Genomic DNA, 27,714 nt, shown 5'->3' on the forward strand with positions numbered 1-27,714 from the left:
GCCTTACCATAATCCTTACAGACAGTGGAAAATTCTCTCTGCAGACTCAGTGGTAAGTAAGGTTTGAATAGCTGCTAATGCATGTTTATTTTGAAGCTGTCATATGAAACCAACGATCATTGTATTACATATTCACAGATTGAATTAAAGAGTGATGATTGGGAAGGCATCACATTTTGATTTCCCTACCATTTATGCTGCAGTGTTGTCGTTTCCTTTCCTTAGTAGCTGTCACTTAACCTCTGACGTTGAGTCCATCTGAGTCCATCTACAACACGTGTGATCCCCCTACCAATTGAGCTCTACCCCGTCAGACCACTGAGCACAACCCCCAACAGCCAAAAAAGGCCTGAGAGAGCGACTGTTGTATTGAGCCCTGACTAAGAATAAACTAGGCTGTGGTGGGATAAGGTTACCTTGAAGCCCCGCTGTGCTGTTCTGACCTATACCCATGTGAGGCACCAATAATACTGGGTGGGCATTTCAGCAGGGATCTGCAGTCTCTCCCCTGCCCTATTCTTGGCTTTCCCCACTCCTGTTTTTCTCTCCTTCGCCATCATACCTTTTCTGCAATGCTTCAAAACAGGCAGCTTTGAAATTCCAATCACCTTCTCATTTTTAAACTTTAAAAAAACTACTTTTTCCGATAAATTCAACCTGTGGATTATATTGGTAAAAATAAGGGGCACTACCTTCATTGATACGGTCACAATTTCCTTAATCAGTGGATTCCAATTCGATTTGAAAGACATTGCTAACCTCTTGAATAAAAGCTTTCCCAACGACATACTTGAAATTAAGTTTTCATATCAACATGCCTGAAGCAGCCCCTGAAGGTACGTCTTTCAAAGCGTTCTGCATGTTCACTTTGTGTGGAGCAGAATTGTTTGCTAAAACATAGTTTGCATCATTAAAGCAATGTACTGTTTGGATTACTTTTGTTTCTCTGGTGTCTCATGATGAGGAAATGTGTTGAAAGTTGATTGCTAAAAATACTGCATATAGTATTAGCAGTTTTGCCCCTGTAACATGACAGCTGAAGTGCCCGCTGTTTCAAGGCTATAAAGCATCTTATGATAGTATTTAACGTCTTTCTCCACCTTATGTAACACAGAAAAAAGGTTCATATTTAACTATGGGTGCTAAATAAAGTCTCCAGGACTTAGTGTTTGAATATAATGTGTGACGCAGTATGTGTCAGTGACTCCTAGCATTGTATCACAAGTGTCACCAACTGTGAATATTTAAAAGGTCTGTATTGCTCAGTTGAGTGTGTGGTGTGTAGTTATTCATTCACCCTCCTTCATTTATTTTTTATTGGAGGAAGTGAATCATGCAATACATGAGCTGTGGTCGAATACCCATACTAACATGCTGTATACTACATACTTAATGAGTATATACTACATAAAATTTGTTCATTTTAGTATAGTGTAAACGAACAGTATCCTTTCAGTTGAGTGTGCTAGCGCTTCGCCTGTCTACCGGAAGTTGATGCTGATGCTATGCAACCTCTTGCTAGCTTGTTAGCAGAATAAATGACTAGCTAGACATTTTACAATTTTTTTTCATTCAATCTGGAGTGCCAGAGTGCGCTCTGGGCACTCGTAAATACAGAGAGTTGTCAGATTGTCCGTTTGTAAGTTCAGAGCTCTTGGAGCGTCGCTCTGGCTGAGGAGTAGAGTTGATCCGAGTGTTCTGACCTCACAACAGCAGTCAAGCACCCAAGCTAACTAGCTAACATTGGCTAGCTACTTCCAGATACAAAATAAAGAACACCTCCCTCTGACCATTTTACTCACCCTAGCAGAGCTGGTTAGGCTGTTTTCATATTATCCAGAGTGCTGGTGACTGTAACTGTGCTGCTGGAAACAATTTATTGACAACGTTTTTTGCCAACGTTTACTGTATGTGTGCGTGACAAGCTTTCCACCCTATGCCCTAACAGGATCTCCGTACCCCCCCTCCCCCCCCCCCTATTAAACTGTTCATCCCCTCCAATATCTAAAACATAATTTTTGCCATGGGGCAGAGATAATTTCTTTGTTTGTTTTACAGCTAATTTCCCGCAATTCTACCAATTTTTCCAAGGGGTTTTGAGACATTTTTGAAGTTTTAAAGCAAATTGGCTGCAATTCTACACATTTTGCCAAGACTTATGCCATGTTAATGATATGAGTGAGAGTGACTAACAAAATAAATGGGGGCCCCCTGGAGGTCAGGGCCTCTGGGCACATGCCCTGCGTGCTCGGTTGGTATTCGGCCATTATTACTACAAGTTTAGATAGCTGGCTAGACTAACTTATCAATTGTTAGCTGACATTAAGTGACTGTCAGTGACTGACATGACTGCAGAAAAACTGATGATGCGCAACAAATTTCGAAATTACACGTGTATTCTACTATTCTAACTGAACTGTAAATTTCGTCAATTTCAGCCAAACCCGTTGCTGACAGTAGAATGGCCTTACTGAAGAGCTCAGTGACTTTCAACGTGGCACCGTCATAGGATGCCACCTTTCTAACAAGTCAGTTTGTAAAATTTCTGCACTGCTAGAGCTGCCCTGGTCAACTTTAAGTGCTGTTATTGTGAAGTTGAAACAACTAGGAGCACCAATGGCTCAGCCGCGAAGTGGTAGGCTGCACAAGCTCACAGAACGAGACTGCAGAGTGCTGACGCGTGCAGCGATTGTCTGTCCTCGGTTGCAACAATCACTACCGAGTTCCAAACCTCTGGAAGCAACGTCAGCACAAGAACTGTCTGTCGGGAGCTTCATGAAATGGGTTTCCATGGCTGAGCAGCCGCACACATGCCTAAGATCACCATGCGCAATGCCAAGCGTCGGTTAGAGTGGTGTAAAGCTCGCCGCCATTGGACTCTGGAGCAGTGGAAACGCGTTCTCTGGAGTGATGAATCACGCTTCACCATCTGGTAGTCCAACAGACGAATCTGGGTTGGGAGGAAGCCAGGAGAACACTACCAGCCGAATGCATAGTGCCAACTGTAAAGTTTGGTGGTGGAGGAGGAATAATGGTCTGGGCCTGTTTATCATGGTTCGGGCTAGGTCCCTTAGTTAGAGTGAAGGGAAATCTTAACTCTACAGCATACAATGACATTCTAGATGATTCTGTGCTTCCAACTTGTGGCAATAGTTTGGAGAAGGCCCTTTCCGGTTTCAGCATGACAATTCCCCTGTGCACAAAGCGAAGTCCATACAGAAATGGTTTGTTAAGATCGGTGTGGAAGAACTTGATTTGCTTGCACAGAGCTCTGACCTCAACCCCATCGAACACCTTTGGGATGATTTGGAACACCGACTGCGAGCCAGGCCTAATCTCCCAACATCAGTGTCCGACCTCACTAATGCTCTAGTGGCTGTGTTTCAACATCTGTTACGTGGAGCGAACACATGGGAACCCAAGAGCGGACTCAGATGCAGAAGCAGGGATGAATGAATCAAAATGTTTATTGTACACAGAGAGATGAGGAGTGCAGAACCGGGGTAGCTCAGATGAGTTACAAAAAAAACAGAAGTGTAGAGTGAGGTTGGAGTTGACTGAGTTGAACAGGGTAAACAGGTCCTGAGGGGAATCCAAGGCAGTGGTGGTGAGTGAAGTCCAGAGCAAGGTGGTTGGGTGAGATGTGGTACAGGAGACAGGAGCCAGAGAGAGCGGTAACTGCAACGAGAGGACAAAACTGTGTTATGCAGGGAAACAAGCACAGCAGAGCAATAGGATCTTGATAACTAACAAAAGGCTAGGATAACAACTGACTGAGCAGAGATTACGATCTGGCAGGAATGAGTATATGTAGAGGTTTGATTTGCAGCTGGTAGGGATCTGCTCTGACTCCAGCACACCTGTCTCCAATCACACACACACACAGAGAGAGAGAGAGAGTGACAGAGACAGAGACAGAGAGACAGAGAGAGAGAGAGAGAGAGAGATGAACACCAGATGGCGTAGTGGGAGCAGATGTGACAACATCTAGTGAAAAGCCTTCCCAGAAAAGTGGAAGCTGTTAAAGCAGCCAAGATGGGACCAACTCCATATCAATTCCCATGATATTGGAATGAGATGATCAACGAGCAGGTGTCCACATACTTTTGGTCACGTGGTATTTAATAATAGAGTGTGAACATACCATTGAATGTTGATCCCGACTCAAGAGTCTCGCCTGACCGTATTCTGTCAGCATCCACTCGTCATTCTGGAAGATTTTCTTTAAATGACAGGAACAAAGTTGAAGATGTGGTACTGTTTTGGTGTGTTTGTTTTAGCCTAACAGGGGTCAGTGCCAGCGGCGTTTTTCATCTCGTTAAACTTGATGGAGCAGCCAAAAAATGTATTTCAACCAATGAAAAAAACCCGAAATGAATGAACAATCTGAGCGGCTGAGCAGAGGAGACCCAGTGCGTCCAAACAGAGTCGGATTAACTAATTTTGGGCCCCGGGCACCTACCTCAAGAGAGCCCCCCAACCTGCCCAAAATATATACATTTTTTTGAGGGGTTTAAACAGATTTATTTAGGAAAACAGCTAACTTCCTGCATTTCAACACATTTTGCCATGGGGCAGAGAGAAAAATGTGCAGTCTTATAATGCTATCCTACAAATTAAATTTAGTTGATATAAATTATTGTTGAGGACGAATCGACCTGTTCTGTGGGAATTTCGCCTATGGTTTGATGCCATATGATGAGCTCTGTTGTACTCAAATCTCTGGGCTCCAGCTGTAATATTAATCAGCTGTCATAAGAGAGCTTTAGCCACATGTTTGTGGATAATAAGTCTAAGGTCCCATCCAGAAATAACCCCTAGGCAATTATGTAATTCTGAAGGATTGGATAGGTATAAACTAAGCAATATGGCAAAATGTTCACCACGTCTATCAGAGGGCAACATTTTTGACATTACATTTGAGTCATTTAGTAATGTAGTTCCGCACCCAAAAATGCCTTGACTCTTCTGGGTCAGTTGTATGAACAGTGCTTCTCTGGAGTATGTTGTAGTATTGTGCAAAGGGTTCCGGGTTAGCATCCAGGGTAAGGAAGAAATGGACGGATTATGGGCGGGCCATATAAATAAATAAAATATTTCTCACGTCCTGACCAGCAGATGGAGCTGTTGTAGTAGTTTTGGGGTCAGGACGTGGCAGTCTTGTGTGTGTAAATGTTCTGTGTTGGTCTTGTGACTCCTGATCAGGAACAGCTGGGGATCGTTGTTCCTGATTGGGAGTCATATATGTAGGAGTATGTTTGTCACTTGGTTTTGTGGGTAGTTGTTCTTGCACTGCGTTTTTGTATGCCTGTGAGACTGTTCCTGTCGTGAGTATCATTTAGTGTATTGTTTTTCCAGTGGATGCCTTACTCCTCTTTTTTGAATTAAAAGAAAATGAGTATCCACAACCCTGCTGCATTTTGGTCCTCTCTACAACACCACGACATAATCTGTGACAATATTTAAATATTGATACTTTATTTTGACCGAGCATGGACAGAAAGACTCACCAATCTCACGTAAAGCATCAGAGCGAGCGAAACAGCGCCCTCTCTGTCTCAGTATGTGTAGCCCACGTATCTGATGTTGTCTGGCCAAAAACAGTATGGCATGACATACTCTTTTTGGCCAAACAGAATATGTATTTATTTTGGATTCCCATTAGCTGCTGCCAAGACAGCAGCTACTCTTCCTGTGCCCTCAGGCCCCTACTCTACTACCACATATCTACAACACAAAATCCATGTGTACGTGTGGGTATAGTGCTTATGTTATCGTGTGTTTGTATGCATGTGTCTGTGCCTATGTTTGTGTGTTGCTTCACAGTCCTCGCTGTTCCATAATGTGTATTTGTATCTGCTTTTTAAACAAATTTTACTGCTTGCATCAGTTGTAGTCATGGGTCTATGTAGTACTGTGCACCTCCCATAGTCTGTTCTGGATTGGGGACTGTGAAGAGACCTCTGGTGGCATGTCTTGTGGGGTATGCATGGGTGTCCGAGCTGTGTGCCATTAGTTCAAACAGACAACATGTTAACCTCTCTTGCGTCGCTTGCATCCCACCTACTCAACAGCCAGTGTAATCCCGTGGCGCGATATTCAAATACCTTAGAAATGTTATTACTTCAATTTCTCAAACATATGACTATTTTACACCATTTTAAAGACAAGACTCTCGTTAATCTAACCACACTGTCCGATTTCAAAAAGGCTTTACAACGAAAGCAAATCATTAGATTATGTCAGCAGAGTACCCAGACAGAAATAATCAGACACCCATTTTTCAAGCTAGCATATAATGTCACATAAACCCAAACCATAGCTAAATGCAGCACTAACCTTTGATGATCTTCATCAGATGACAATCCTAGGACATTATGTTATACAATACATGCATGTTTTGTTCAATCAAGTTCATATTTATATCAAAAACCAGCTTTTTACATTAGCATGTGACTAGCATGTGACTAGCATTCCCACCGAACACTTCCGGTGAATTTACTAAATTACTCACGATAAACGTTCACAAAAAACATAACAATTATTTTAAGAATTATAGATACAGAACTCCTATATGCACTCGCTATGTCCGATTTTAAAATAGCTTTTCGGTGAAAGCACATTTTGCAATATTCTGAGTAGATAGCCCAGCCATCACAGGCTAGCTATTTTGACACCCACAAAGTGTGGTACTCACCAAACTCCGATTTACTATTAGAAAAGTTTGATTACCTTTGGTGTTCTTCGTCAGAATGCACTCCCAGGACTTCTACTTCAATAACAAATGTTGGTTTGGTCCCAAATAATCCATAGTTATATCCAAATAGCAGCGTTTTGTTCGTGCGTTCAAGACACTATCCGAAGGGTAAATAAGGTTGACGCGCCCGACGCGTTTCGTGACAAAAAAATTCTAAATATTCCATTACCGTACTTCGAAGCATGTCAACCGCTGTTTAAAATCAATTTTTATGCCATTTGTCTCGTAAAAAAGCGATAATATTCCGACCGGGAGTGGTTGTTTTCGTTCAAAGAGTTCTGTTATACTCACAGACACCATTCAAACAGTTTTAGAAACTTTAGGGTGTTTTCTATCCAAATCAAACAATTATATGCATATTCTAGTTACTGGGCAGGAGTAGTAACTAGATTAAATCGGGTATGTTTTTTATCCGGCCGTGCAAATACTGCCCCCTAGCCCCAACAGGTTAACAGAGATTGAGAAAAGGAGAAAATCCCCAAATCCACATGTGGAAAGCTGATAGACATACCCAAGATGAGTTGGTAATACATTTTTACAGTTAAATTATGGCTTTACGATAAAACTCTTTTTTTTAATCACCCATGAAGAAAACATGCCCCCATATGAAAATCAAATGCCCGTCCAACTGGTTCTGGCACCACCCCAGAATAGGTAACGCTAAAAACCATCAACTACATCCACCTCCCTTTGACCTCCTCTGCAGCAACCCCAGAAGTTGACTGAGTCAAGTTTGCACATCCGAGTCACTGGCATCACTACAACAAAGTGAGGTCCGTCCCTGTCTGGATGGGGCCTTAGACTTATTAACCACAACAAACACGTGGCTAAAGCTGTCTTATGACAGCTGAGGGATAATACTGGTAGCATTTTTCTTTTAGAGTGTATAATAAGGGTATCAAAAATACCTGAGGATTTATCCATCTAGAGGACAGTAAATAACCTATTGAATGTGAAACTATTTGTGTTGTATTTATTTGTGTTAATTGGGTATTGAAAACAATTATACTGCCATGCACTTAACAGGACGTGTACATATTACAAACTTTGTGGCATATTTAAAGATATCACTTCTATAATAGGAAATATCACTGACATAATAGCTACCTGATTTGTTGAATTGCTACTCCTCACTCAACCTAAGATGAATCACTAGTATAGAGTAAGTATGACTATCATGCACTACTGGCAGCAATTTAAAGCTTTCTCATGCTTCCAGGTGCAGCGGTGGAGTCCATCTCAGCTGCTGTAGCCGATGGGCTGAATGGGAATGTGGTGCCCCCATCATCCCCTCCTAAGGCCCAAGGGTTTGGAATACTCAAGAAACTAACCTTTTCTGTAGAGTTAGTGGTGACTATCAGCCTCCTTCTCTCCTGGATTACTGCAGGCTTCATGATGTTTGACGTTGTAGAATATAAAGGGGTTACTGGTAAGTCTATCTTTCTTTGACATTTGTTAAGTCTTATGGAGACCATTCGTTTGAGAATATTTGAACGTATTTCATGTTAAACCGTATTATTTATGTTTTTTCCCAAACCCTTACCCTAACCCTAGTCCCCAATGTTTGTCCCAATGCTTTTTTGCAGATATTCAAGACGTAGTTTTGGATCCCATGAAAGCTGCTAATGATGCTGTAGAGGGAATGTCCAACATGTTCTATGAGGCTCAAGGTAGCTATATGTATCTTGTAATATTTTTACGCAGAATCCTGTCCAATTTAAAAATTGTGTAAAGCAATATACATTTTCTTACTGTGTCCTCAGAATGTGCATTTGCTCTTCATTTGAGTTTGGACCCCATGAATGCTGTCAAAGATGTAAAAGATTTATTTGTGGACTTCCTCTCTGATGATGACGGTATAAGGATGCCCAATGGTGTTAAAGTAGTCTTATGTTCTTGAAATGTTTTTGGAATTTTTTGGGGGGGACGTTAAATTAGTTTTTTGTTTTCTTATTTTAATGAATGTTAGGCTGTGATTCAAAGCAACACAGATGAATGATTTTGCACTGTACTTGACTTTGCACTGCAATCTTGATTAGTAGTTGTAACTTCCTATCACGGAAATGCATCACAAAAACACAACTCTTCTGAAAATCTATATTTGATTCCAACATTATATGCCATGTTCAAGCATTCAAAATGCTAATAGAAAAGTTGCACAACCTGATTATAATAGAATAAAAATGGTAGAACAATTTTTGTTTAATAGGCTTTGTGATTTTTCCGTAGATCCACCTACGACACATAATCTACACGTTCTACGTCTATGTCAAGTGCTGTGCAATATTAGTAATCTGTGCCCCCCCCCCACTGTATTAATTTAAAACACCAAAATACACATAACTTCTGCAACTATTTAGATATTACTACATTGGACTAGTAAATTAATATGGCATGTTTGAAAATGTTTATTTTCTCAGGAAACTTTTACCTGAGCTATGTTGACCCGGTGATTATTGGCAGAGGTGTGTTCAATGTCACCAATAACTCTATATGTGGAGTCGTGGGTTACATACAAGGCACACTCTGTGTTCTATTGGATGCCATACTGGATATCCTGCAGGGTATGTCCACATTTTTATTACACAACATTATTTTCTATAAATATTCTGTTATTTCTTTGTTGGTATGGATAAAAAGTAAATGTCCTTAATACATGTGATGAGCTCTCCATATTTTCTTCTATGCTCAGCCCTTCTCCATGCAGTGAGCATCAATGCAGTAGACGTAGTGCATGTTATCACTGACTGTACAAGTTCTACTGGAACCTACATATGGGACCTGCTGCCAGGTATACACTTCTGTAGAGCAATTTACTGCAAAATAGTTCAAATCAATGCATGGATTATCAGACTTTTCATTTCATCTCTCCTATGAACAGGTATCCCTCAAGAAGTAAACGTCGATCCCATACTGGTTCTCAGAAGAATGTTTGGGATTGTCATTGAGCAGAAGAACATGCTTGTGGACTATGTCTCCAACTTGCTAATAGGCGATCAAGGTACTTATAAATAGCAACAAGCTTAGAAAGTAGCTTGTATTAGAGCACATGTCAAACTCATTTCACGGAAATGTCTGCGGGTTTTCGCTCCACCCTTGTACTTCATTGATGAATTAAGGTCACTCATTAGTAAGGAACTCCCCTCACCTGGTTGTCTAGGTCTTAATTGAAAGGAAAAACCAAAACCCTGCAGACACTCGGCCCTCGGTGGAATGAGTTTGACACCCCTGTATTAGTGGGTATTTTCAGGGAACAGTAATAATAATGTATGAATTTGCTTATTCAATTGCTATGAAGCTGTGTTACTGTATGTCATGTCCTGGAAATTACCATTGAACAAGCCTTGCCTCTAGCCATTCTTGGTTCAGGGTGTGTCTGGGAACACAAGACTACCACTGAACTTAATATTAGGACGAAGAAAATGTATTTTTCAAAAATCCAGTTCTTTCATTCCAATTCTTCTTTTCATATCATAATGGAACACCAGCTAATGGTCTTTTTGTATCTTTAGGGGTCCTTCCTGAGATGGACTTTGACCCTATGAAAGTGGTCACAGATGCAGTGCTTGAGATTGCAGATGGGAAAAACATGATCATGGATTATCTGTCCAACATGCTTATGGATGATAAAGGTATACCTGTTTATGTGTGACCATCATATGCATTCTATGACATAGGAACAATAATAGGACATAGATAATGTGACATATGACATACAGTCAGGTCCAAGATTATTGGATGGGGCGGCAGCATAGACTAGTGGTTAGAGCGTTGGACTAGAAACCAAAAGGTTGCATGATCAAATCCCTGAGCCAACAAGGTACACATCTGTTGTTCTGCCCCTGAACGAGGCAGTTAAACCACTGTTCCTAGGCTGTCATTAAAAATAAGAATTTGTTCTTAACTGACTTGCCTAGTTAAATAAAGGTAAAAAAAATAAATTGGCACCATTGACAAAGATTGCTCAGTATTTGTATTATTTATCAAGGGTGCCAATCATTTTGGACCTGACATCAATAATGTACCATCTCATTAATGATACTGTTCTGGCTATACACTGAGTGTACAAAACATTAGGAACTCTTTCCATGACATAGACTGATCAGGTGAAATCAGATGTAGCTATGATCCCTTACTGATGTCACCTGTTAAATCCACTTCAATCAGTGTTGATGAAGGGGAAGAGACAATTTAAAGAAGGATTTTTAATCCTTGAGACATTTGAGACATGGATCGTGAATGTGTGCCATTCAGAGTGTGATTGGGCAAGACAAAAGATTTAAGTGCCTTTGAACGGGATATGGCAGTATGTGCCAGGCGCACTGGTTTGAGTGTGTCATGATCTGCAATGCTGGGTTTTCACACTCAACAGTTTCCCGTGTGTGTCAAGAATGGTCCACCACCCAAAGGACATCCAGCCAACTTGGCACAACTGTGGGAAGCATTGGAGTCAACATGGGCCAGCATCCCTGTGGAATGCTTTCGACATCTTGTAGAGTCCATGCCTTGGCGAATTTAGGCTGTTCTGATGGCAAAAGGTGTTCCTAATGTTTTGTACACTCAGTGTATTTCCCAACACTGCTCAAATTACTCAAATGTATGCAAATCTCTTGACATAAGCACATGATTTTCCCATATGAAATTAGGAATAACACGTACATGTACAGTATGTTTCAAGACATTGACTCCCACATGTCTGTTTTCTTTTGGGTGTAGATGAACCTAGTACTATACCAGCATCCGTGATGCATGTGATAAGGAAGAAAGGTTGGTTTTTGTTTATTTCTCAGTTAGTTAATAATTACCAAACTCTCTTAGAATTTGTTGAGGTTGATTTTTAAGAAAACGCTCACGATACTGTAGATTTACTATTAGGTTGTTTGATGAAATCTCTTCCCTTTCATTTCATCAATAGATTTTCAATCAAATCAATGTTTTTCCTACTTCCAATCCTAGGACAGTTTTTGCCACCCCTGGAAAAAGGTACGTAACAATCGTTCGTACACCAATTGTCACCGCTACCAAAGGATGATGTTAATACAGTAACAAATGTAGAGTTTCATCAATTGTCAACTCATTTGATCCGGCTGTGGAATTCTGCTTTCATGTGGTGTGATGTTGTTTGATGACTTGAAATGTTTTTGTTTTGTTTGTTGGGTAAATCTAGTTTTATTATATGTTATAAGGGGCGACTGAGGTTGTCACATAATATTTTTGAATGTGATCAGTTATAAGATTTTCCTCATTACAAAATTATCTACAGAATATTTTTGGTTTGTATCATCCATGCCAATAGTTGAGACAATTTGAAAATCTCGGTTTCCCGTGTTAAAATCAGCCAATCTCATTCAGTGTGCAAAGGTGTGGCTGCCTGTACTAACCATTGTTGCCTTGCAAAATTGATGTGTATTTGTAACATTCTGACACTTGCTTGGTTTCCACCCAATTGGCGACAGATTTTCATGTCCATACACGAGAATTCGCATAAGAAAAAAATCAGTGCGTGATGTAGTGCACACAAAATTAAAATAAAAAATCTAAAGTTCAACATGTTTCCATTGCATTTTCAACTATACCGATAGTTTCTTCACAAAAATGTTTGCATTGAATAGCAAATGTTCCTACTCTTGTCTTGGCACATGCACTCTAGCCAACAGTAGGCTGTGCAGGTATAGTCTGCATGATGAGATTATTATGGATAAGAGCGAGAATATTAGTATTTGTCAAACAGCAGTCAAGCATCGATCATCATGTCACCAGAATAAGACCCTCGATATTTATTGGAAGGGCGCATCAACATCACAGTGCACATTCACCACCCTGTGAAGTTCATCATAACTAGTTTCATCTGTAGCCTAATAAACTGTATGGTTTCCCGATTCGTTATGGGAGGAGGACCACACACCATATCATCGCGTTACTCCAACGTTACTCTGATACGATGGTTATTATATCAATATTTGCGCATAAAGGCGTTTTGTGGTGGTTCATTTCTTTACTATCAAATGAGGAGAGACAAAGTTATCACACAAGTCAGAGTTATACTTAAACTAAATCTTTAATAGTGAGAGCTTTGCAATAGCAATGGCTTGTCAACGAATCACCACCGTCTCTGATGATCCGTTGAGAGCGGTGACACAAAGGCTACTGAGATCTTTTATAGCATAGATATACCCCTTTCAACCTACATGACGAACAACAGATATATAGAATGGGTCACAAGGTTAAGATTTGTATGAACATTTTCATTGTATAGACCAGTGTCTGGCCCTCCGACTCCAAACTGGAACCATCTCTCTCTGGTACCATATAGAACAGAAACATTAACTCATGCTCTGGTATGCTCTTTAGGTTTTATCACCCAAAGACATCGTAAATCATCCTCAGTAGAACAAACACACACAATAGCTATAAGAATACTCTATTATGTTGAATAAAACAACCATTTGATGCAATAAAAGTATTATAACATAATTTGCAATTTTGCCACCATAGTTTCCGTTGCCATTTCTCGCATAATTAATTTTATAGACACCTAAAAATGTCCTGTTTCCATCATAGCTGTCGTGATAATTTTTTTTTTGACAGTATGACTTGGATCGAAATGTGGTTACTGAGTTGTAATAATGCTCTGACAATGGAGCTGGCTGTGAAACACTTCAGCATTAACTATTATTTAAGGGAAGTAGGTTGCGGCTTGAACCTTTTATTCACTATTTCATAATCTAATTTTGCACAGTGCCTTCAGAAAGTATTCACACCCCTTGACTTACTCCACATTTTGTTTTGTTACAGCCTGAATTAAAAATATGTTTTCTTCTCACCCATCTCAAATCAAATCAAATTGTATTTGTCACATGCGCCGAATACAACAGGTTACAACCTTACTGTGAAATGCTTACTTACTTACTTACTTACAAAATGCTTACTTGCTTACTTAACCAACAATGCAGTTCAAGAAACAGAGTTAAGAAAATATTTACTAAATAAACTAAAGTTTAAAAAAAGTAACACAAGAAAAATACATAACAATAACGAGGCTATATACAGGGGGTACCATTACGGGGGGGGGGTCAATGTAAAAAATGGTGGCCATTTGATTAATTGTTCAGCAGTCTTATGGCTTGGTGGTAGAAGCTGTTAAGGATCCTTTTGGTCCTAGACTTGGTGCACTGGTACCGCTTGCCATGCGGTAGCAGAGAGAATAATCTATGACTAGGGTGACTGGAGTCTTTGACAATTTTTTTGGGCCTTCCTCTGACACAACCTAGTTTATAGGTCCTGGATGGCAGGAAGCTTGGTCCCAGTGATCTACTGGGCCATACGCACTACCCTCTGTAGCGCCATACGGTCAGATCCCGAACAGTTGCATCTACACACAATACCCCATAATGACAAAGTGAAAACATGTTTTTCTTCATTAAAAAAAATATAATAAAATCGTATTAGTCACATGCACCGAATACAACAGGTACTTACAGTGAAAAGCTTACTTACCTAACCAACAATACAGTTTGAAAGAAATACGGATAAGAATAAGAAATAAAAGTAACAAGTAATTAACCTCTTACATCTAGACGTTCCGCTAGCGGAACACCTGCTCCAATATCCAATGATGGGCGTGGCGCGAAATACAAACTCCTCTAAAATCCGAAAACTTCCATTTTTCAAACATATGACTATTTCACACCATTTTAAAGACAAGACTCTCCTTTATCTAACCACACTGTCCGATTTCAAAAATGATTTACAGCGAAAGCAAAACATTAGATTATGTCAGCAGAGTACCCAGCCAGAAATAATCAGACACCCATTTTTCAAGCTAGCATATAATGTCACAAAAAACAAAACCACAGCTAAATGCAGCACTAACCTTTGATGATCTTCATCAGATGACAACCCTAGGACATTATGTTATACAATGCATGCATGTTTTGTTCAATCAAGTTCATATTTATATCAAAAAACAGCTTTTTTACATTAGCATGTGACGTTCAGAACTAGCATACCCCCCGCAAACTTCCGGTGAATTTACTAAATTACTCACGATAAACGTTCACAAAAAACATAACAATTATTTAAAGAATTATAGATACAGAACTCCTCTATGCACTTGCTATGTCCGATTTTAAAATAGCTTTTCGGTGAAAGCACATTTTGCAATATTCTCAGTAGATAGCCCAGCCATCACGGCTAGCTATTTAGACACCCAGCAAGTTTAGCACTCACCAAACTCAGATTTACTATAAGAAAAATGTTATTACCTTTGGTGTTCTTCGTCAGAATGCACTCCCAGGACTTCTACTTCAATAACAAATGTTGGTTTGGTCCCAAATAATCCATAGTTATATCCAAACAGCGGCGTTTTGTTCGTGCGTTCAAGACACTATCCGAATGGTAAAGAAGGGTTACGAGCACGACGCATTTCGTGACAAAAAAATTCTAAATATTCCATTACCGTACTTCGAAGCATGTCAACCGCTGTTTAAAATAAAAAAGCGATAATATTCCGACCGGGAGTCGTTGTATCCGTTCAAAGACGATAGAATAAAAACATGGGGTCGTCTCGTGCACGAGCATGAGTCCCATTGTCCGCTGAAAGACCACTTAGCAAATGCGCTAAAGCTTTTCAGCCAGGGCTTGGAATTACGTCATTCAGCTTTTTCCCGGGTTCTGAGAGCCTATGGGAGCCTATGGGAAGTCCAGGATCCAGTTGCAGAGGGAGGGGTTTAATCCCAGGGTCCTTAGCTTATTGATGAGCTTTGAGGGCATTATGGTGTTGAACGCTGAGCTGTAGGCAATGAATAGCATTCTCACATAGGTGTTCCTTTAATCCAGGTGGGAAAGGGCAGTGTGGAGTGCAATAGAGATTGAATCATCTGGGGATCTGTTGGGGCGGTATGCAAATTGGAGTGGGTCTAGGGTTTCTGGGATAATGGTATTGATGTGAGCCATGACCAGCCTTTCAAAGCACTTCATGGCTACAGACATGAGTGCTACGGGTCGGTAGTCATTTAGGCAGGTTACCTTAGTGTTCTTGGGCACAGGCACTATGGTGATCTGCTTAAAACATGTTGGTATTACAGACTCGGACAGGGAGAGGTTGAAAATGTCAGTGAAGACACTTGCCAGTTGCTCAGCGCATGTTCGCAGTACACGTCCTGATAATCCGTCTGGCCCTGCGGCCTTGTGAATGTTGAGCTGTTTAAAGGTCTTAGTCACATCGGCTGCGGAGAGCGTGATCACACAGTCTTCTGGAACAGCTGGTGCTCTCATGCATGTTTCAGTGTTATTTGCCTTGAAGCAAGCATAGAAGTAGTTTAGCTCGTCTGGTCGGCTCGTGTCACTGGGCAGCTCTCAGCTGTGCTTCCCTTTGTAGTCTGTAATGTTTGCAATCCCTGCCACCTCCGTCCAGTGTCAGAGCCGGTGTAGTACGATTCGTAGCAAATGTATTGAAAATGAAATACAGAAATAACTCATTGACATTAGTATTCACACACCTTTGCTATGACACTCCAAATTGAGCTGAGGTGCATCCATTTTCTTTTGATATTTTTTTTGATGTTACTACAACTTGATTTGAGTACACCTGTGGCCAATTCAATTGTTTGGACATTATTTTTATTTTTTATTTTTTTTAACCTTTATTTAACTAGGCAAGTCAGTTAAGAACAAATTCTTATTTTCAATGATGGCCTAGGAAGTGGGTTAATGCCTTGTTCAGGGGCAGAATGACAGATTTTTACCTTGTCAGCTCGGGGATTCTATCTTGCAACCTTAGAAAGAAACACACCTGTCTATATAATTTCCCACAGTTGACAGTGCATGTCAGAGCAGAAACTATACCATCAAGCCCAAGGAACTGTCCGATGATCTCTGAGATATAATTATATCTGGGGAAGGGTTTAAAACATTTCTAGAGTTTTGAACGTTTCCAAAAGCACAGTGGTCTCCATCATTGGGAAATTGAAAAAATATGGAACTACCCAGGCTCTGCCTAGAGCTGGCCATCCGACCAAACTGAGCAACCGGGGCAAGAAGGACCTTGGTCAGGGAGGTGACCAAGAACCCAATTACCAAGAACCCAACTAGAGAGTTCCTAGACTGAGATGGGAGAACCTGCCAGAAGGACAACGGTCTCTACAGCACTTCACCAATCTGGGCTTTATAGGAGAGTGGGCAGACGGAAGCCACTTCTGAGAAAAAGGCAGATGACAGCACGGCTGGAGTTTGCAAAAATATACTTGAGAGAGCATAAGGCAAAAGATTCTGTTGTCTGCTGAGACAACAATTGAACTCTTTGGCTTGAACGCAAAGTGTTATGTCTTGAGAAAACCAGGCACAGCTCATCACCTGCCTAACACCATCCCTACCCTGAAGCATAGTCATGGCAGCATCATGCTATGGGGATGCTTTTCAGCAGCAGAGACTAAGAAACTGGTAATTATAGAGTGCATAATGAATGGAGCCAAATAAAAGCAAATTCTTGATGAGAACCTACTTCAGAGTGCAAACAACTGGTGTGAAGGTATACGTTCCAACAGGACAATTACCCCAAGCATACAGCCAAAGCAATGCTGGAATGGCTTCAGAACAAGAATATGAAAGTTCTTGGGTGGCCCAGCCAAAACACAGACTTGAATCCCATTGAAAATCAGTGGGAAGACTTGAAGAATATTGTTCACCGCCACCCCCATCTAACTTAACAGAGCTTAAGGAAATCCCCAATTCCAGATGTGTAAAGCTGATACAGACATACCCAAGACGACTCAAAGCTGTAATCGCTGCCAAATGTGCTTCTGCAAAGTATTGACTCAGGGGTGTGAATACCTATGTAAATTAGCTATTTCTGTGTTTCATTTTCGATAAATGTGCGAACATTTCTAAAAACATTTATCATGGGGTGTTGTGTGTAGATGGGTGAGATTTTTATTTTGAATTCAGGCTGTAACACAACACAATGTGGAATAAGCCACAGGGTATGAATAATTTAAGTTAATGTATGTAGACTACTAATGAGACAATAATTATGTTTAATGGGAAAATGTTAATATTTCATGCTCATCATATTAGGCCTTTATTAATGATTCAATAAATGTCTGAACTAAAATGCCATTGTGGTTTTGGAATTGGTGATTGACTGCATTTTATTTCCCCATTCTAATTGTAAATGCACACACTGACAGTTCCTTCGTTGTAACAGTTTGTGTTTCTGTTGTCATGTGTTCATTCATCCTTATTTGTGTTCATATTGTTCCCCTATCAAATATTTGATTTACTGAAGTTTGTAAAGCATGAGGTGTCTCTGAAATGGAAATCTATTGGTTTAGGAGATGCATTCTCTTCTTCCATGTTGTCTTGTACCCCTCTTGCATTGTTTCTGCGTTATCTGTTTGATTGACTGACCACTGACTAAATGTTGCAATTCAAGTATTCACTACTGGTTAAAGTAAATAGATGTAGTCTACATTCCACCAAGGAAAAATATAAACGGTTGGCATCGTATTTCAATAGGGATTATTTAATGGGTGACTGCTTAGAGATTTTATGTCTGGAACAGTTTTCATCTAAGCAACAAATGATAGACAGTCAACCCAACCCTTTAGATAAAAATGTGTCAAGTGCATATAATTGCAGGCTAGATAAAACATGAAATCTGTCAGAGTGCAGCATGTGGTGTATCTTGAATGAATATGACGAATGTTGGAATGTGTTGCCATTTAATTTCCATAACTCTGTCAATGTCTTAATGTTTGCGTGTTTGTATCTGCACCAACTCACCTCTGACGAATGCTAATGAGATGTTGAGATGGTAAAGTCAATAATAAAGACAAAGTGGCTTGGTGACACAGTTGCAGAATTGATAGGCACTACAAAGGACGGTGACCCTACACCTGAAATAAGCATCACTCCAGTTGTGGCGGAGAAGGATGATGATGTCAAAGAGGCTGAAGAAGAGCAAGGAGACAAGGACAGTAGAGATGACAGTTCAGAGGGGGTGAAGAAATACACCACTCCAAAAAATTTGTGGATCCAAAAACAGATGCTTAGAGTCATGGGATCTAAGGCCCACCTAAGAGCTGGAGAGGTACTTCCTAAGGATATGGATGAAGACCAACAAGGTATTTGGAAATATTTCATATCATTAGCTACAATGTCCAAAATGTGATTTTCATTTATGATAGGATAGTCATCATATCAAAGTAAATTGCTATTAAAGATAATTAAAGATAGGGAAAATACGTTAATTTGTTGCCATTACATCACTGATGTAGATTGTGATGTTGAAGAGCTTGACCATGAACAAACAATGGATGATGAAGAAATCATGGATGTTAGCAAGGACGGGGGGAAAGAAGAGGAGGTGAAAGAGGAGAAGGATCATCACTTAGAGTTAGATGAGGAGGAGGAGGGTGATACCCATGAGGTTGACGTCAAAGATCAAGGTGCTGAAGATGAAGAAGGCATTTACAATGAAAACAGTTCAGAGGGGGCCATGACATACACCACCAAAAGAAATGTGCAGATCCAAAAAACGATGCTTAGAAAAGTGGAATCTATGGCCATTATTGAAGTTGGTGATGAACATCATGAATATGACGGAGAGGAGGAGGCAGAGGAAGACATTGATGATGAGTATAAACATGATGATCACAGTGACATTGACACTAAAGATCAAGTCATTGTTGATGATGATCATGAAGAAGATGAAGCTGATGAGGACAATCATGATACAGATTACCTTGATGTCAAAGATCAAGAGGTTGAACATGGAGAAGACATTGACGATGAGGACAGTTCAGAGGGGACCAAGACATACGCCACCAAAATAAATGTTCGGATCCAAAAACAGATGGTCAGAAAAGTGGGATCTCGGGCCAATATTGAAGTTGGTGATGAACATTATGAAGACGATGGAGAGGAGGAGGAGGCAGAGGAAGACATTGATGAGAATAAACATGATGATCACAGTGACCTTGACATTAAAGATCAAGTCGTTGGGGATGATGATCATGAAGAAGATGAAGCTGATGAGGACAATCATTACACAGATTACCTTGATGTCAAAGATCAAGAGGTTGAACATGGAGAAGACATTGACGATGAGGACAGTTCAGAGGGGACCAAGACATACGCTACCAAAACAAATGTGCTGATCCAAAAACAGATGGTCAAAAAAGTGGGATCTAGGGCCAATATTGAAGTTGGTGATGAACATCATGAAGATGATGGAGAGGAGGAGGAAGAGGAGGAGGCAGAGGAAGACATTGATGATGAGTATAAAAATGATGATCACAGTGACCTTGACATTAAAGATCAAGTTGTTAGTGAAGGTGATCAAGAAGAATATGAAGCTGATAAGGACAATCATGATACAGATGACCTTGATGTCAAAGATCAAGAGGTTGGAAATGGAGAAGATATTGATGATGAGGACAGTTCAGCGGGGGCCAAGACATACACCACCAAAATAAATGTGCGGATCCAAAAACAGACTGTTAGAAAAGTGGGATCTAGGGCCCATCTAAGAGCTGGAGAGGTTCTTCCTGAGGCTATGGATAAAGACCAACAAGGTATTTGGAAATATTTAAAATATAATATTATCATAAAACATATCAAAGTAGGGAAAAGTGGGGTAAATTGAGTGTAATGGTAAGTTGAGTCACCCCTTGTTTCTAGGAAACCATACACACAATATATAATTTGTCCAAATATTTAGGGAGTCTATGAAGGAAGAAACCACATGGAAGAAGTGGTAAGCAAGTTAGGTCCAAAACATTGGTTTTCACCAAGTCAAATCAATTTATTGTGTTAGTCATGATGCTTTTATCTAAACAAAAGTAGAGCATTTTAAGATTGTTCTACACATCAGCTGGAGTCTTTATACCATTCAATATGAGGTCTTAAATTTAGCATGAAAGTGCATCCTTGTACCTGTGTGGGCTAATATAGTCAAAATGTTTGCCTATGGGTAAGTTGAGCCAATGGCCATGGGGTAAGTTGAGCCAATGGCAAGTTGAGAAAAATGAAGTATTATTGCTGAAATATATGGTAACACCAGGGCCTGGCCAATGTTGAAGGTGTTTTCAAAAAAGTACAGTGTTCGTTAGGTGTTAAGCTTGTGTTAAAATATGCTTAAAATTATATATACACAACGGGTCAAAAGTTTTAGAACATCTACTCCTTCAAGGGTTATTCTTTATTTTTACTATTTTCTACATTGTAGAGTGATAGTGAAGACATCAAAACTATGAAATAACGCATATGGAATCATGTAGTAACCAAAAAAGTGTTAAACAAATCAAAATATATTTTACATTTCAGATTCTTCAAATAGCCATCTTTTGCCTTGATGAAAGCTTTGGACACTCTTGGCATTCCCTTCTAAATTCTATGGGCTACGTGGGACGCTAGCGTCCCACCCGCAGTACACACTATCAACAGCCAGTGAAATATCAGGGCGGCAAATTCAAAACAACAAAATCTCATAATTCAAATTTCTCAAACATACAACTATTTTACACCGTTTTAAAGATACACTTCTCCTTAATCCAACCACATTGTCCGACTTCCAAAAGGCTTTACGGTGAAAGCATAAAGTTAGATTATGTTAGGACAGAGCGTCTAAACAAGAAAAACCACACAGCCATTTTCCAAGCAGGAGAGGCGTCACAAAAACCAGAAATACAGCTAAAATGAAGCACTAACCTTTGACGATCTTCATCAGATGACACTCCTAGGACTCAATGTTACACAATACATGTATGTTTTGTTCGATAAAGTTCATATTTATATCCAAAACCCCATTTTACATTGGCGCGTGATGTTTAGAAAATATTTTGCCTCCAAAACTTCGGGTGAATGAGCACAACAATTTACAAAAATACGCTAGCGGAACGTCTGCTCCAATATCCAATGATGGGCGGGGCGCGAAATACAAAATCCTCTAAAGCCGAAAACTTCCACTTTTCAAACATATGACTATTTTACAGCTATTTAAAGACAAGACTCTCCTTTATCTAACCACACTGTCCGATTTCAAAAAGGCTTTACAACGAAAGCAAAACATTAGATTATGTCAGCAGAGTACCCAGCCAGAAATAATCAGACACCCATTTTTCAAGCTAGCATATAATGTCACATAAACCCAAACCACAGCTAAATGCAGCACTAACCTTTTATGATCTTCATCAGATGACACACCTAGAACATTATGTTATACAATACCTGCATGTCTGTTCAATCAAGTTCTTATTTATATCAAAAAACAGCTTTTTACATTAGCATGTGACGTTCAGAACTAGCATTCCCACCGAACACTTCCAGTGATTTTACTAAATTACTCACGATAAACGTTCACAAAAAGCATAACAATTATTTTAAGAATTATAGATACAGAACTCCTCTATGCACTCGATATGTCCGATTTTAAAATAGCTTTTCGGATGAAGCACATTTTGCAATAATCTAAGTACATAGCCCGGCATCACAGGGCTAGCTATTTAGACACCCACCCAGGTCAGCCTCCACCAAAATCACATTTCCTATAAGAAAAATGTTCTTACCTTGCTTGTTCTTCGTCAGAATGCAGTCCCAGGACTTCTACTTCAATAACAAATGTAGGTTTGGTCCCAAATAATCCATCGTTATATCCAAACAGCGGCGTTTTGTTCGTGCGTTCTAGACACTATCCCAACGCTAAATCTCGGTCACGAGCATGACGCAGAATGTGACCAAAAATTTCTAAATATTCCATTACCGTACTTCGAAGCATGTCAACCGCTGTTTAAAACCAATTTTTATGCAATTTATCTCGTAGAAAAGCGATAATATTCCGACCGGGAATCTGCCTGTCTGTAAACTGAGGAAAAAACCGAAAGCCGGGGGCGGGGCATGTCGCGAGCGTAGGCATTTCCCCACTGAGAGACCACTTAGCTTTTGCTCTCCTTTGTTTCAGCCAGGGCTTTGAATTACGTCATTCCTGTTTTTCCCGGGCTCTGAGAGGCCATTGGAGACGTGGGTATTGTCACGTAACAGCAGAGATCCTTAGTTTTTGGAAGAGATGTCAAAGAAAGAAAATAAATGGTCAGAGAGGGTACTTCCTGAACAGAACCATCTCAGGTTTTTGCCTGCCATAGGAGTTCTGTTATACTCACAGACACCATTCAAACAGTTTTCGAAACTTTGGAGTGTTTTCTCTCCAAAGCTAATAATTATATGCATATTCTAGTTTCTGGGCAGGACTAATAATCAGATTAAATCGGGTACGTTTTTTATCCAGCCGTGAAAATACTGCCCCCTAGCCATAAGAGGTTAATATATTTTAGAATAAGGCTGTAACGTAACAAAATGTGGATAATGTCAAGGGATCTGAATACTTTCCTAAGGCACTGTAGATATCTTTGTTAGAAAGAATACTATATTTCTCTTGACTGAGTGATGCTGAATGTAACAATTGGCTCAACTTCCACCACTCGCCCCTAAATTGCTAATGAAAATAATGTAAGACTTGAAAAACACCTTAATTTGTTAAAATTACGTCACACATGTAGATGGAGATGTTGAAGAACTTGACCATGAACAAACGATGGATGGTGAGGTAATCATTGTTGATTGCCATGAGGAGGAGGGAAAAGAAGAGAAGATAGAGAAAGAGGAGAAGGTTCATCACTTAGAGGTAGATGAAGAGGAGGGTGATACCCATGACTTTGACGTCAAAGATCAAGATGTTGAAGATGGAGAAGACATTGACAATGAAGATAGTTCAGTTGGAGCCAAGACATACACCACCAAAATAAATGTGCTGATCCAAAAACAGTTGTTTCGAAAAGTGGGATCTAATGCCAGTATTGAACTTGGTGACGAAGATCATGAAGATTATGTAAAAGATGAGGAAGAGGAAGAAAAAGAGGAGTTGAAACAGTCAATTGATGAAGATGAATATATTGATGTCAGTGTAGCTGAAAAGCTTGATGTTCTTGATGTAGTGGCTGACATTGAAGAAATTGCCCAACTTCCTGATACTGATGGGGATTACTCGGAAATCATTGTTGATGATGATGATGATGATGATGAAAACAACAACAACAGTGAGAGCAAGAAAGCTGGTGTCAAAAGGAAGATAAATGTTCCAATTCCCTTTAAGATGGTTAAAAGACTGGGATCGAGGGCCCACCTTAAAGATGATGGGGAGCCCGAGGATAAAGATGACCAAGACAAAGGCATTCAACGTGCCAGAGGTATTAATACTGACGAACGTATTTTCACCACTTATCTTCTTAACTTTCTGTAGAATGGTTAGCATTACTTATTTATCTTTCTATTAGCTATATAAAACAAGAATTTATTCTTATTTAGCAGCAATGTAGTACATTAGGGCCTATGCAATATGACTAACGATTTGAGATAATACCTTCATGAGGAGTCATCTGTACACTGCATGATTTTCAGTTCTCTAAATTTCACTCCTACATCTAGCACTTATAATCTGTAATGACCTGCAGGACTTGGGACAACTGACACAAATGGGACAACTGACATAGGGGACTCCAGTGGTTAGTGGCTTTGATTCCTTGTCTGAAGCCATTTTATTTAGAACAGAAGCTTATTAGATACATATCAGTATGGAAAGTAGATATTGGACTAAGCCTTGAGCCTATTGAACTAAGCCCCCTCAAGGCTTAGTCCAATATCTACTTTCCGTAAAAAATAAAAATAAAGATAATAGGGCTGCGTGGGGGTGTGTGTGCTGCTGTTCTGCATTCTGAGGGTGGACACTTCCATCTGGACTGGGTCCCTCTCGCATCATTTTCCCTCTGTAAGCACCAGTGTTATTTTGGGGAACTGACACTGAGGACTTGTGATGAGCAGAATCAACAACCTCGCTTCTGAATTGTCTAAACAGTTTATTTTAAGAAGAAAAGGCTCAATTGTTGTGTTAACTTCTCTTCAACTTTTAAAATGTGAAGTCGGTTGTGTAGATCGATAAGAAAAAAAATCTAATTTATTAACTTTTGAGATAAAATTTTAAGGCAGCAAAATGTGAAAACTGTGCAAGGGTGTAGGCACCGGGTGGAATTTGTACTTTTCTCAAGTGGGCTACTTTTCCATCTACTTGAGTAAATGTCATTTGAGAAAGGGACAGAAATTTACTTGGGTGGTCCAAAATAGGGGAGGGTTCTCAAACTTATTTTTGATGCTTTGGGGAGGGTTGTGTGTGTTTTTTATTATTGGGCACAGGGAAGGGTAGTGCATTTTTCCCCTGGTTTACATTTGCTCTTTTAATTTTAACTAGGCAAGACAGTTAAGAACAAATTCTTATTCACAATGACAGCCTAGGAACAGTGGGTTAACCGCCTTGTTCAGGGGCAGAACAACAGATTTTTACCTTGTCAGCTCAGGGATTCAATCTAGCAACCTTTCAATTAATGGCCCAACACTCTAACCATTAGGCTACCTGCCACCCCGGTAGGTGGGTCAATTGCCCAGATCTGCAATAGTCTAACTAACAATCATACCACACATATGCAATGGAAACCCATTTAATTTTTATTTTTTATTCGGTACATTGGAATTTAACCGCAAAGTTGTTTTTATGTGCACTAATTATTTACATAAGCGCAGAATTGTATTTGATGGAAATACAACTCTGATGGTAAAATGTGCAGATTTTAGAATATTCGCATGAAAATCTGTCGCAAATTGAATGGAAATTGAGCCTTTTTTGTGTCTATTGATGTAAAAAAGAAACATTTACCACAATGGAAATAAGTACCAGACTTAATTGTGCAATCCCGGTCATTTTTAAAACACTTTGTGCTGTGTGTACACTAAGTGCACAAAACATCCTAATATTTTTCCTCAGAACAGCCACAATTAGTCGGGGCGTGGACTCTACAAGGTGTGGAATGTGTTCCACAGGGATGCTGGCCCATGTTGACTCCAATGCTTCCCACAGTTGTGTTAAGTTCGCTGGATGTCCTTTGGGTGGTGGACCATTCTTGATACATATGGGAAACTGTTGAGCTTGAAAAACCCAGCAGCGTTGCACTTCTTGACACACTGAAACTGGTGTGCCCTGGCACCTAGACAGGTCAAAGGCACTTACTGTAAATCTTTGGTCTTGCCCAATCACCCTCTGAATGGCACACATACACAATCCATGTCTCAATTGTCTCAAGGCTTAAAAATCCATCTTTAACCTGTCTCCTCCTCTTCATTTACACTGATTGAAGTGGATTTAACAAGTGACATCAATAAGAGATCATAGCTTTCACCTTGATTCACCTGGTCAGCCTATGTCATGGAAATAGCATGTTTTGTACACTCAGTGTATATGTACACTGACCAAAAATAAGTGGACACCTGCTCATCGAACATCTCATTTCAAAATTATGGGCATTAAAAACCTCTTACATCTAGATGTTCCGCTAGCGGAAGGCCTCACCAATATCCAATGATAGAGCGTGGCGCGAATTACAAACTCCTCAAAAATCCAAAAACTTCAATTTTTCAAACATATGACTATTTTACACCATTTCAAATACAAGACTCTCCTTTATCTAACCACATTGTCCGATTTCAAAAAGGCTTTACAACGAAAGCAAAACATTAGATTATGTCAGGAGAGTACCCAACCAGAAATAATCAGACACCCATTTTTCAAGCTAGCATATAATGTCACATAAACCAAAACCACAGCTAAATGCAGCACTAACCTTCGATGATCTTCATCAGATTACACTCCTAGGACATTATGTTATACAATACATGCATGTTTTGTTCAATCAAGTTCATATTTATATCAAAAACCAGCTTTTTACATTAGCATGTGACGTTCAGAACTAGCATACCCACCAAAACCTCCGGTGAATTTACTAAATTACTCACGATAAACGTTCACAAAAAACATAACAATTATTTTAAGAATTATAGATACAGAACTCCTTTATGCAATCGCGGTGTCCGATTTTAAAATAGCTTTTCGGTGAAAGCACATTTTGCAATATTCTGAGTAGATAGCCCGGCCATCATGGCTAGCTATTTTGACACTCACCAAGTTTGGCACTCACCAAACTCAGATTTACTATAAGAAAAATTGGATTACCTTTGCTGTTCTTCGTCAGAATGCACTCCCAGGACTTCTACTTCAACACCCAATGTTGTTTTGGTTCCAAATAATCCATAGTTATATCCAAATAGCGGCGTTTTGTTCTTGCATTCAAGACACTATCCGAAGGGTGACGCGCCGGGGCGCGTATCGTGACAAAAAAATTCTAAATATTCCATTACCGTACTTCGAAGCATGTCAAACGCTGTTTAAAATAAATTTTTATGTGATTTTTCTCGTAAAATAGCGATAATATTCCGACCGGGAGACGTTGTTTTCTTCAAAGACTGAAAGAAGAAAATGGTGTCTTCACGTGCACGCGCGCACCTGTGTCATTGTTCTCAGATCGACCACTATCCAAATCCCCTACTGTTTTCCGCCCAGGGACTGCAGAGTCATCATTCCCTGTTCTGGCGCCTTCTGGGAGCCTATGGGAGCCTTAGAAAATGTCACATTACAGCATCGATCCTCTGTTTTCCATAAAGAGGCTATAGAAGGCCAAGAAATGGTCAGAGAGGGCACTTCCTGTATGGAATCTTCTCAGGTTTTGGCCTGCCATATGAGTTCTGTTATACTCACAGACACCATTCAAACAGTTTTAGAAACTTTAGGGTGTTTTCTATCCAAATAAAATAATTATATGCATATTCTAGTTTCTGGGCAGGAGTAATAACCAGATTAAATCGGGTACGTTTTTTATCCGGCCGTGAAAATACTGCCCCTATCCTAAACAGGTTAATATGGAGTTGTTCCCCGCTTTGATGCTACAACAGCCGTCATTTTTCTGGGAAGGCTTTCCACTAGATGTTGGAACATTGCTGTGGGGACTTGCGTCCATTCAGCCACG

The 27,714-nt window shown here is 39.9% G+C and overlaps 1 protein-coding gene across 4 annotated transcripts in view; it reads left to right on the forward strand.

Annotated features, from left to right (window-relative positions):
* Positions 1-431: 431 nt before the first annotated feature.
* si:ch211-266g18.10 (axoneme-associated protein mst101(2)) overlaps positions 432-27,714 on the forward strand; it is a 176,266-nt gene continuing 148,983 nt past the window's right edge. For 2 of the 4 annotated variants that reach the window (XM_029766874.1, XM_029766875.1), the window contains exons 1-10: positions 432-836; positions 7,977-8,186; positions 8,344-8,427; positions 8,521-8,613; positions 9,178-9,321; positions 9,450-9,548; positions 9,639-9,758; positions 10,270-10,389; positions 11,474-11,524; positions 11,714-11,740. In XM_029766874.1, the coding sequence (XP_029622734.1) occupies positions 815-836; positions 7,977-8,186; positions 8,344-8,427; positions 8,521-8,613; positions 9,178-9,321; positions 9,450-9,548; positions 9,639-9,758; positions 10,270-10,389; positions 11,474-11,524; positions 11,714-11,740 (970 nt within the window). In that variant the 5' untranslated portion in view covers positions 432-814. Of the gene's footprint in view, positions 837-7,976; positions 8,187-8,343; positions 8,428-8,520; positions 8,614-9,177; positions 9,322-9,449; positions 9,549-9,638; positions 9,759-10,269; positions 10,390-11,473; positions 11,525-11,713; positions 11,741-18,609; positions 18,880-19,032; positions 20,332-23,310; positions 23,998-27,714 lie in introns of all 4 variants that reach the window. The other 2 variants (XM_029766872.1, XM_029766873.1) reach the window with 2 other exon arrangements.

Source organism: Salmo trutta, chromosome 12 (genome assembly GCF_901001165.1).
Source record: "Salmo trutta chromosome 12, fSalTru1.1, whole genome shotgun sequence".
Classification (NCBI taxonomy): domain Eukaryota; kingdom Metazoa; phylum Chordata; class Actinopteri; order Salmoniformes; family Salmonidae; genus Salmo; species Salmo trutta.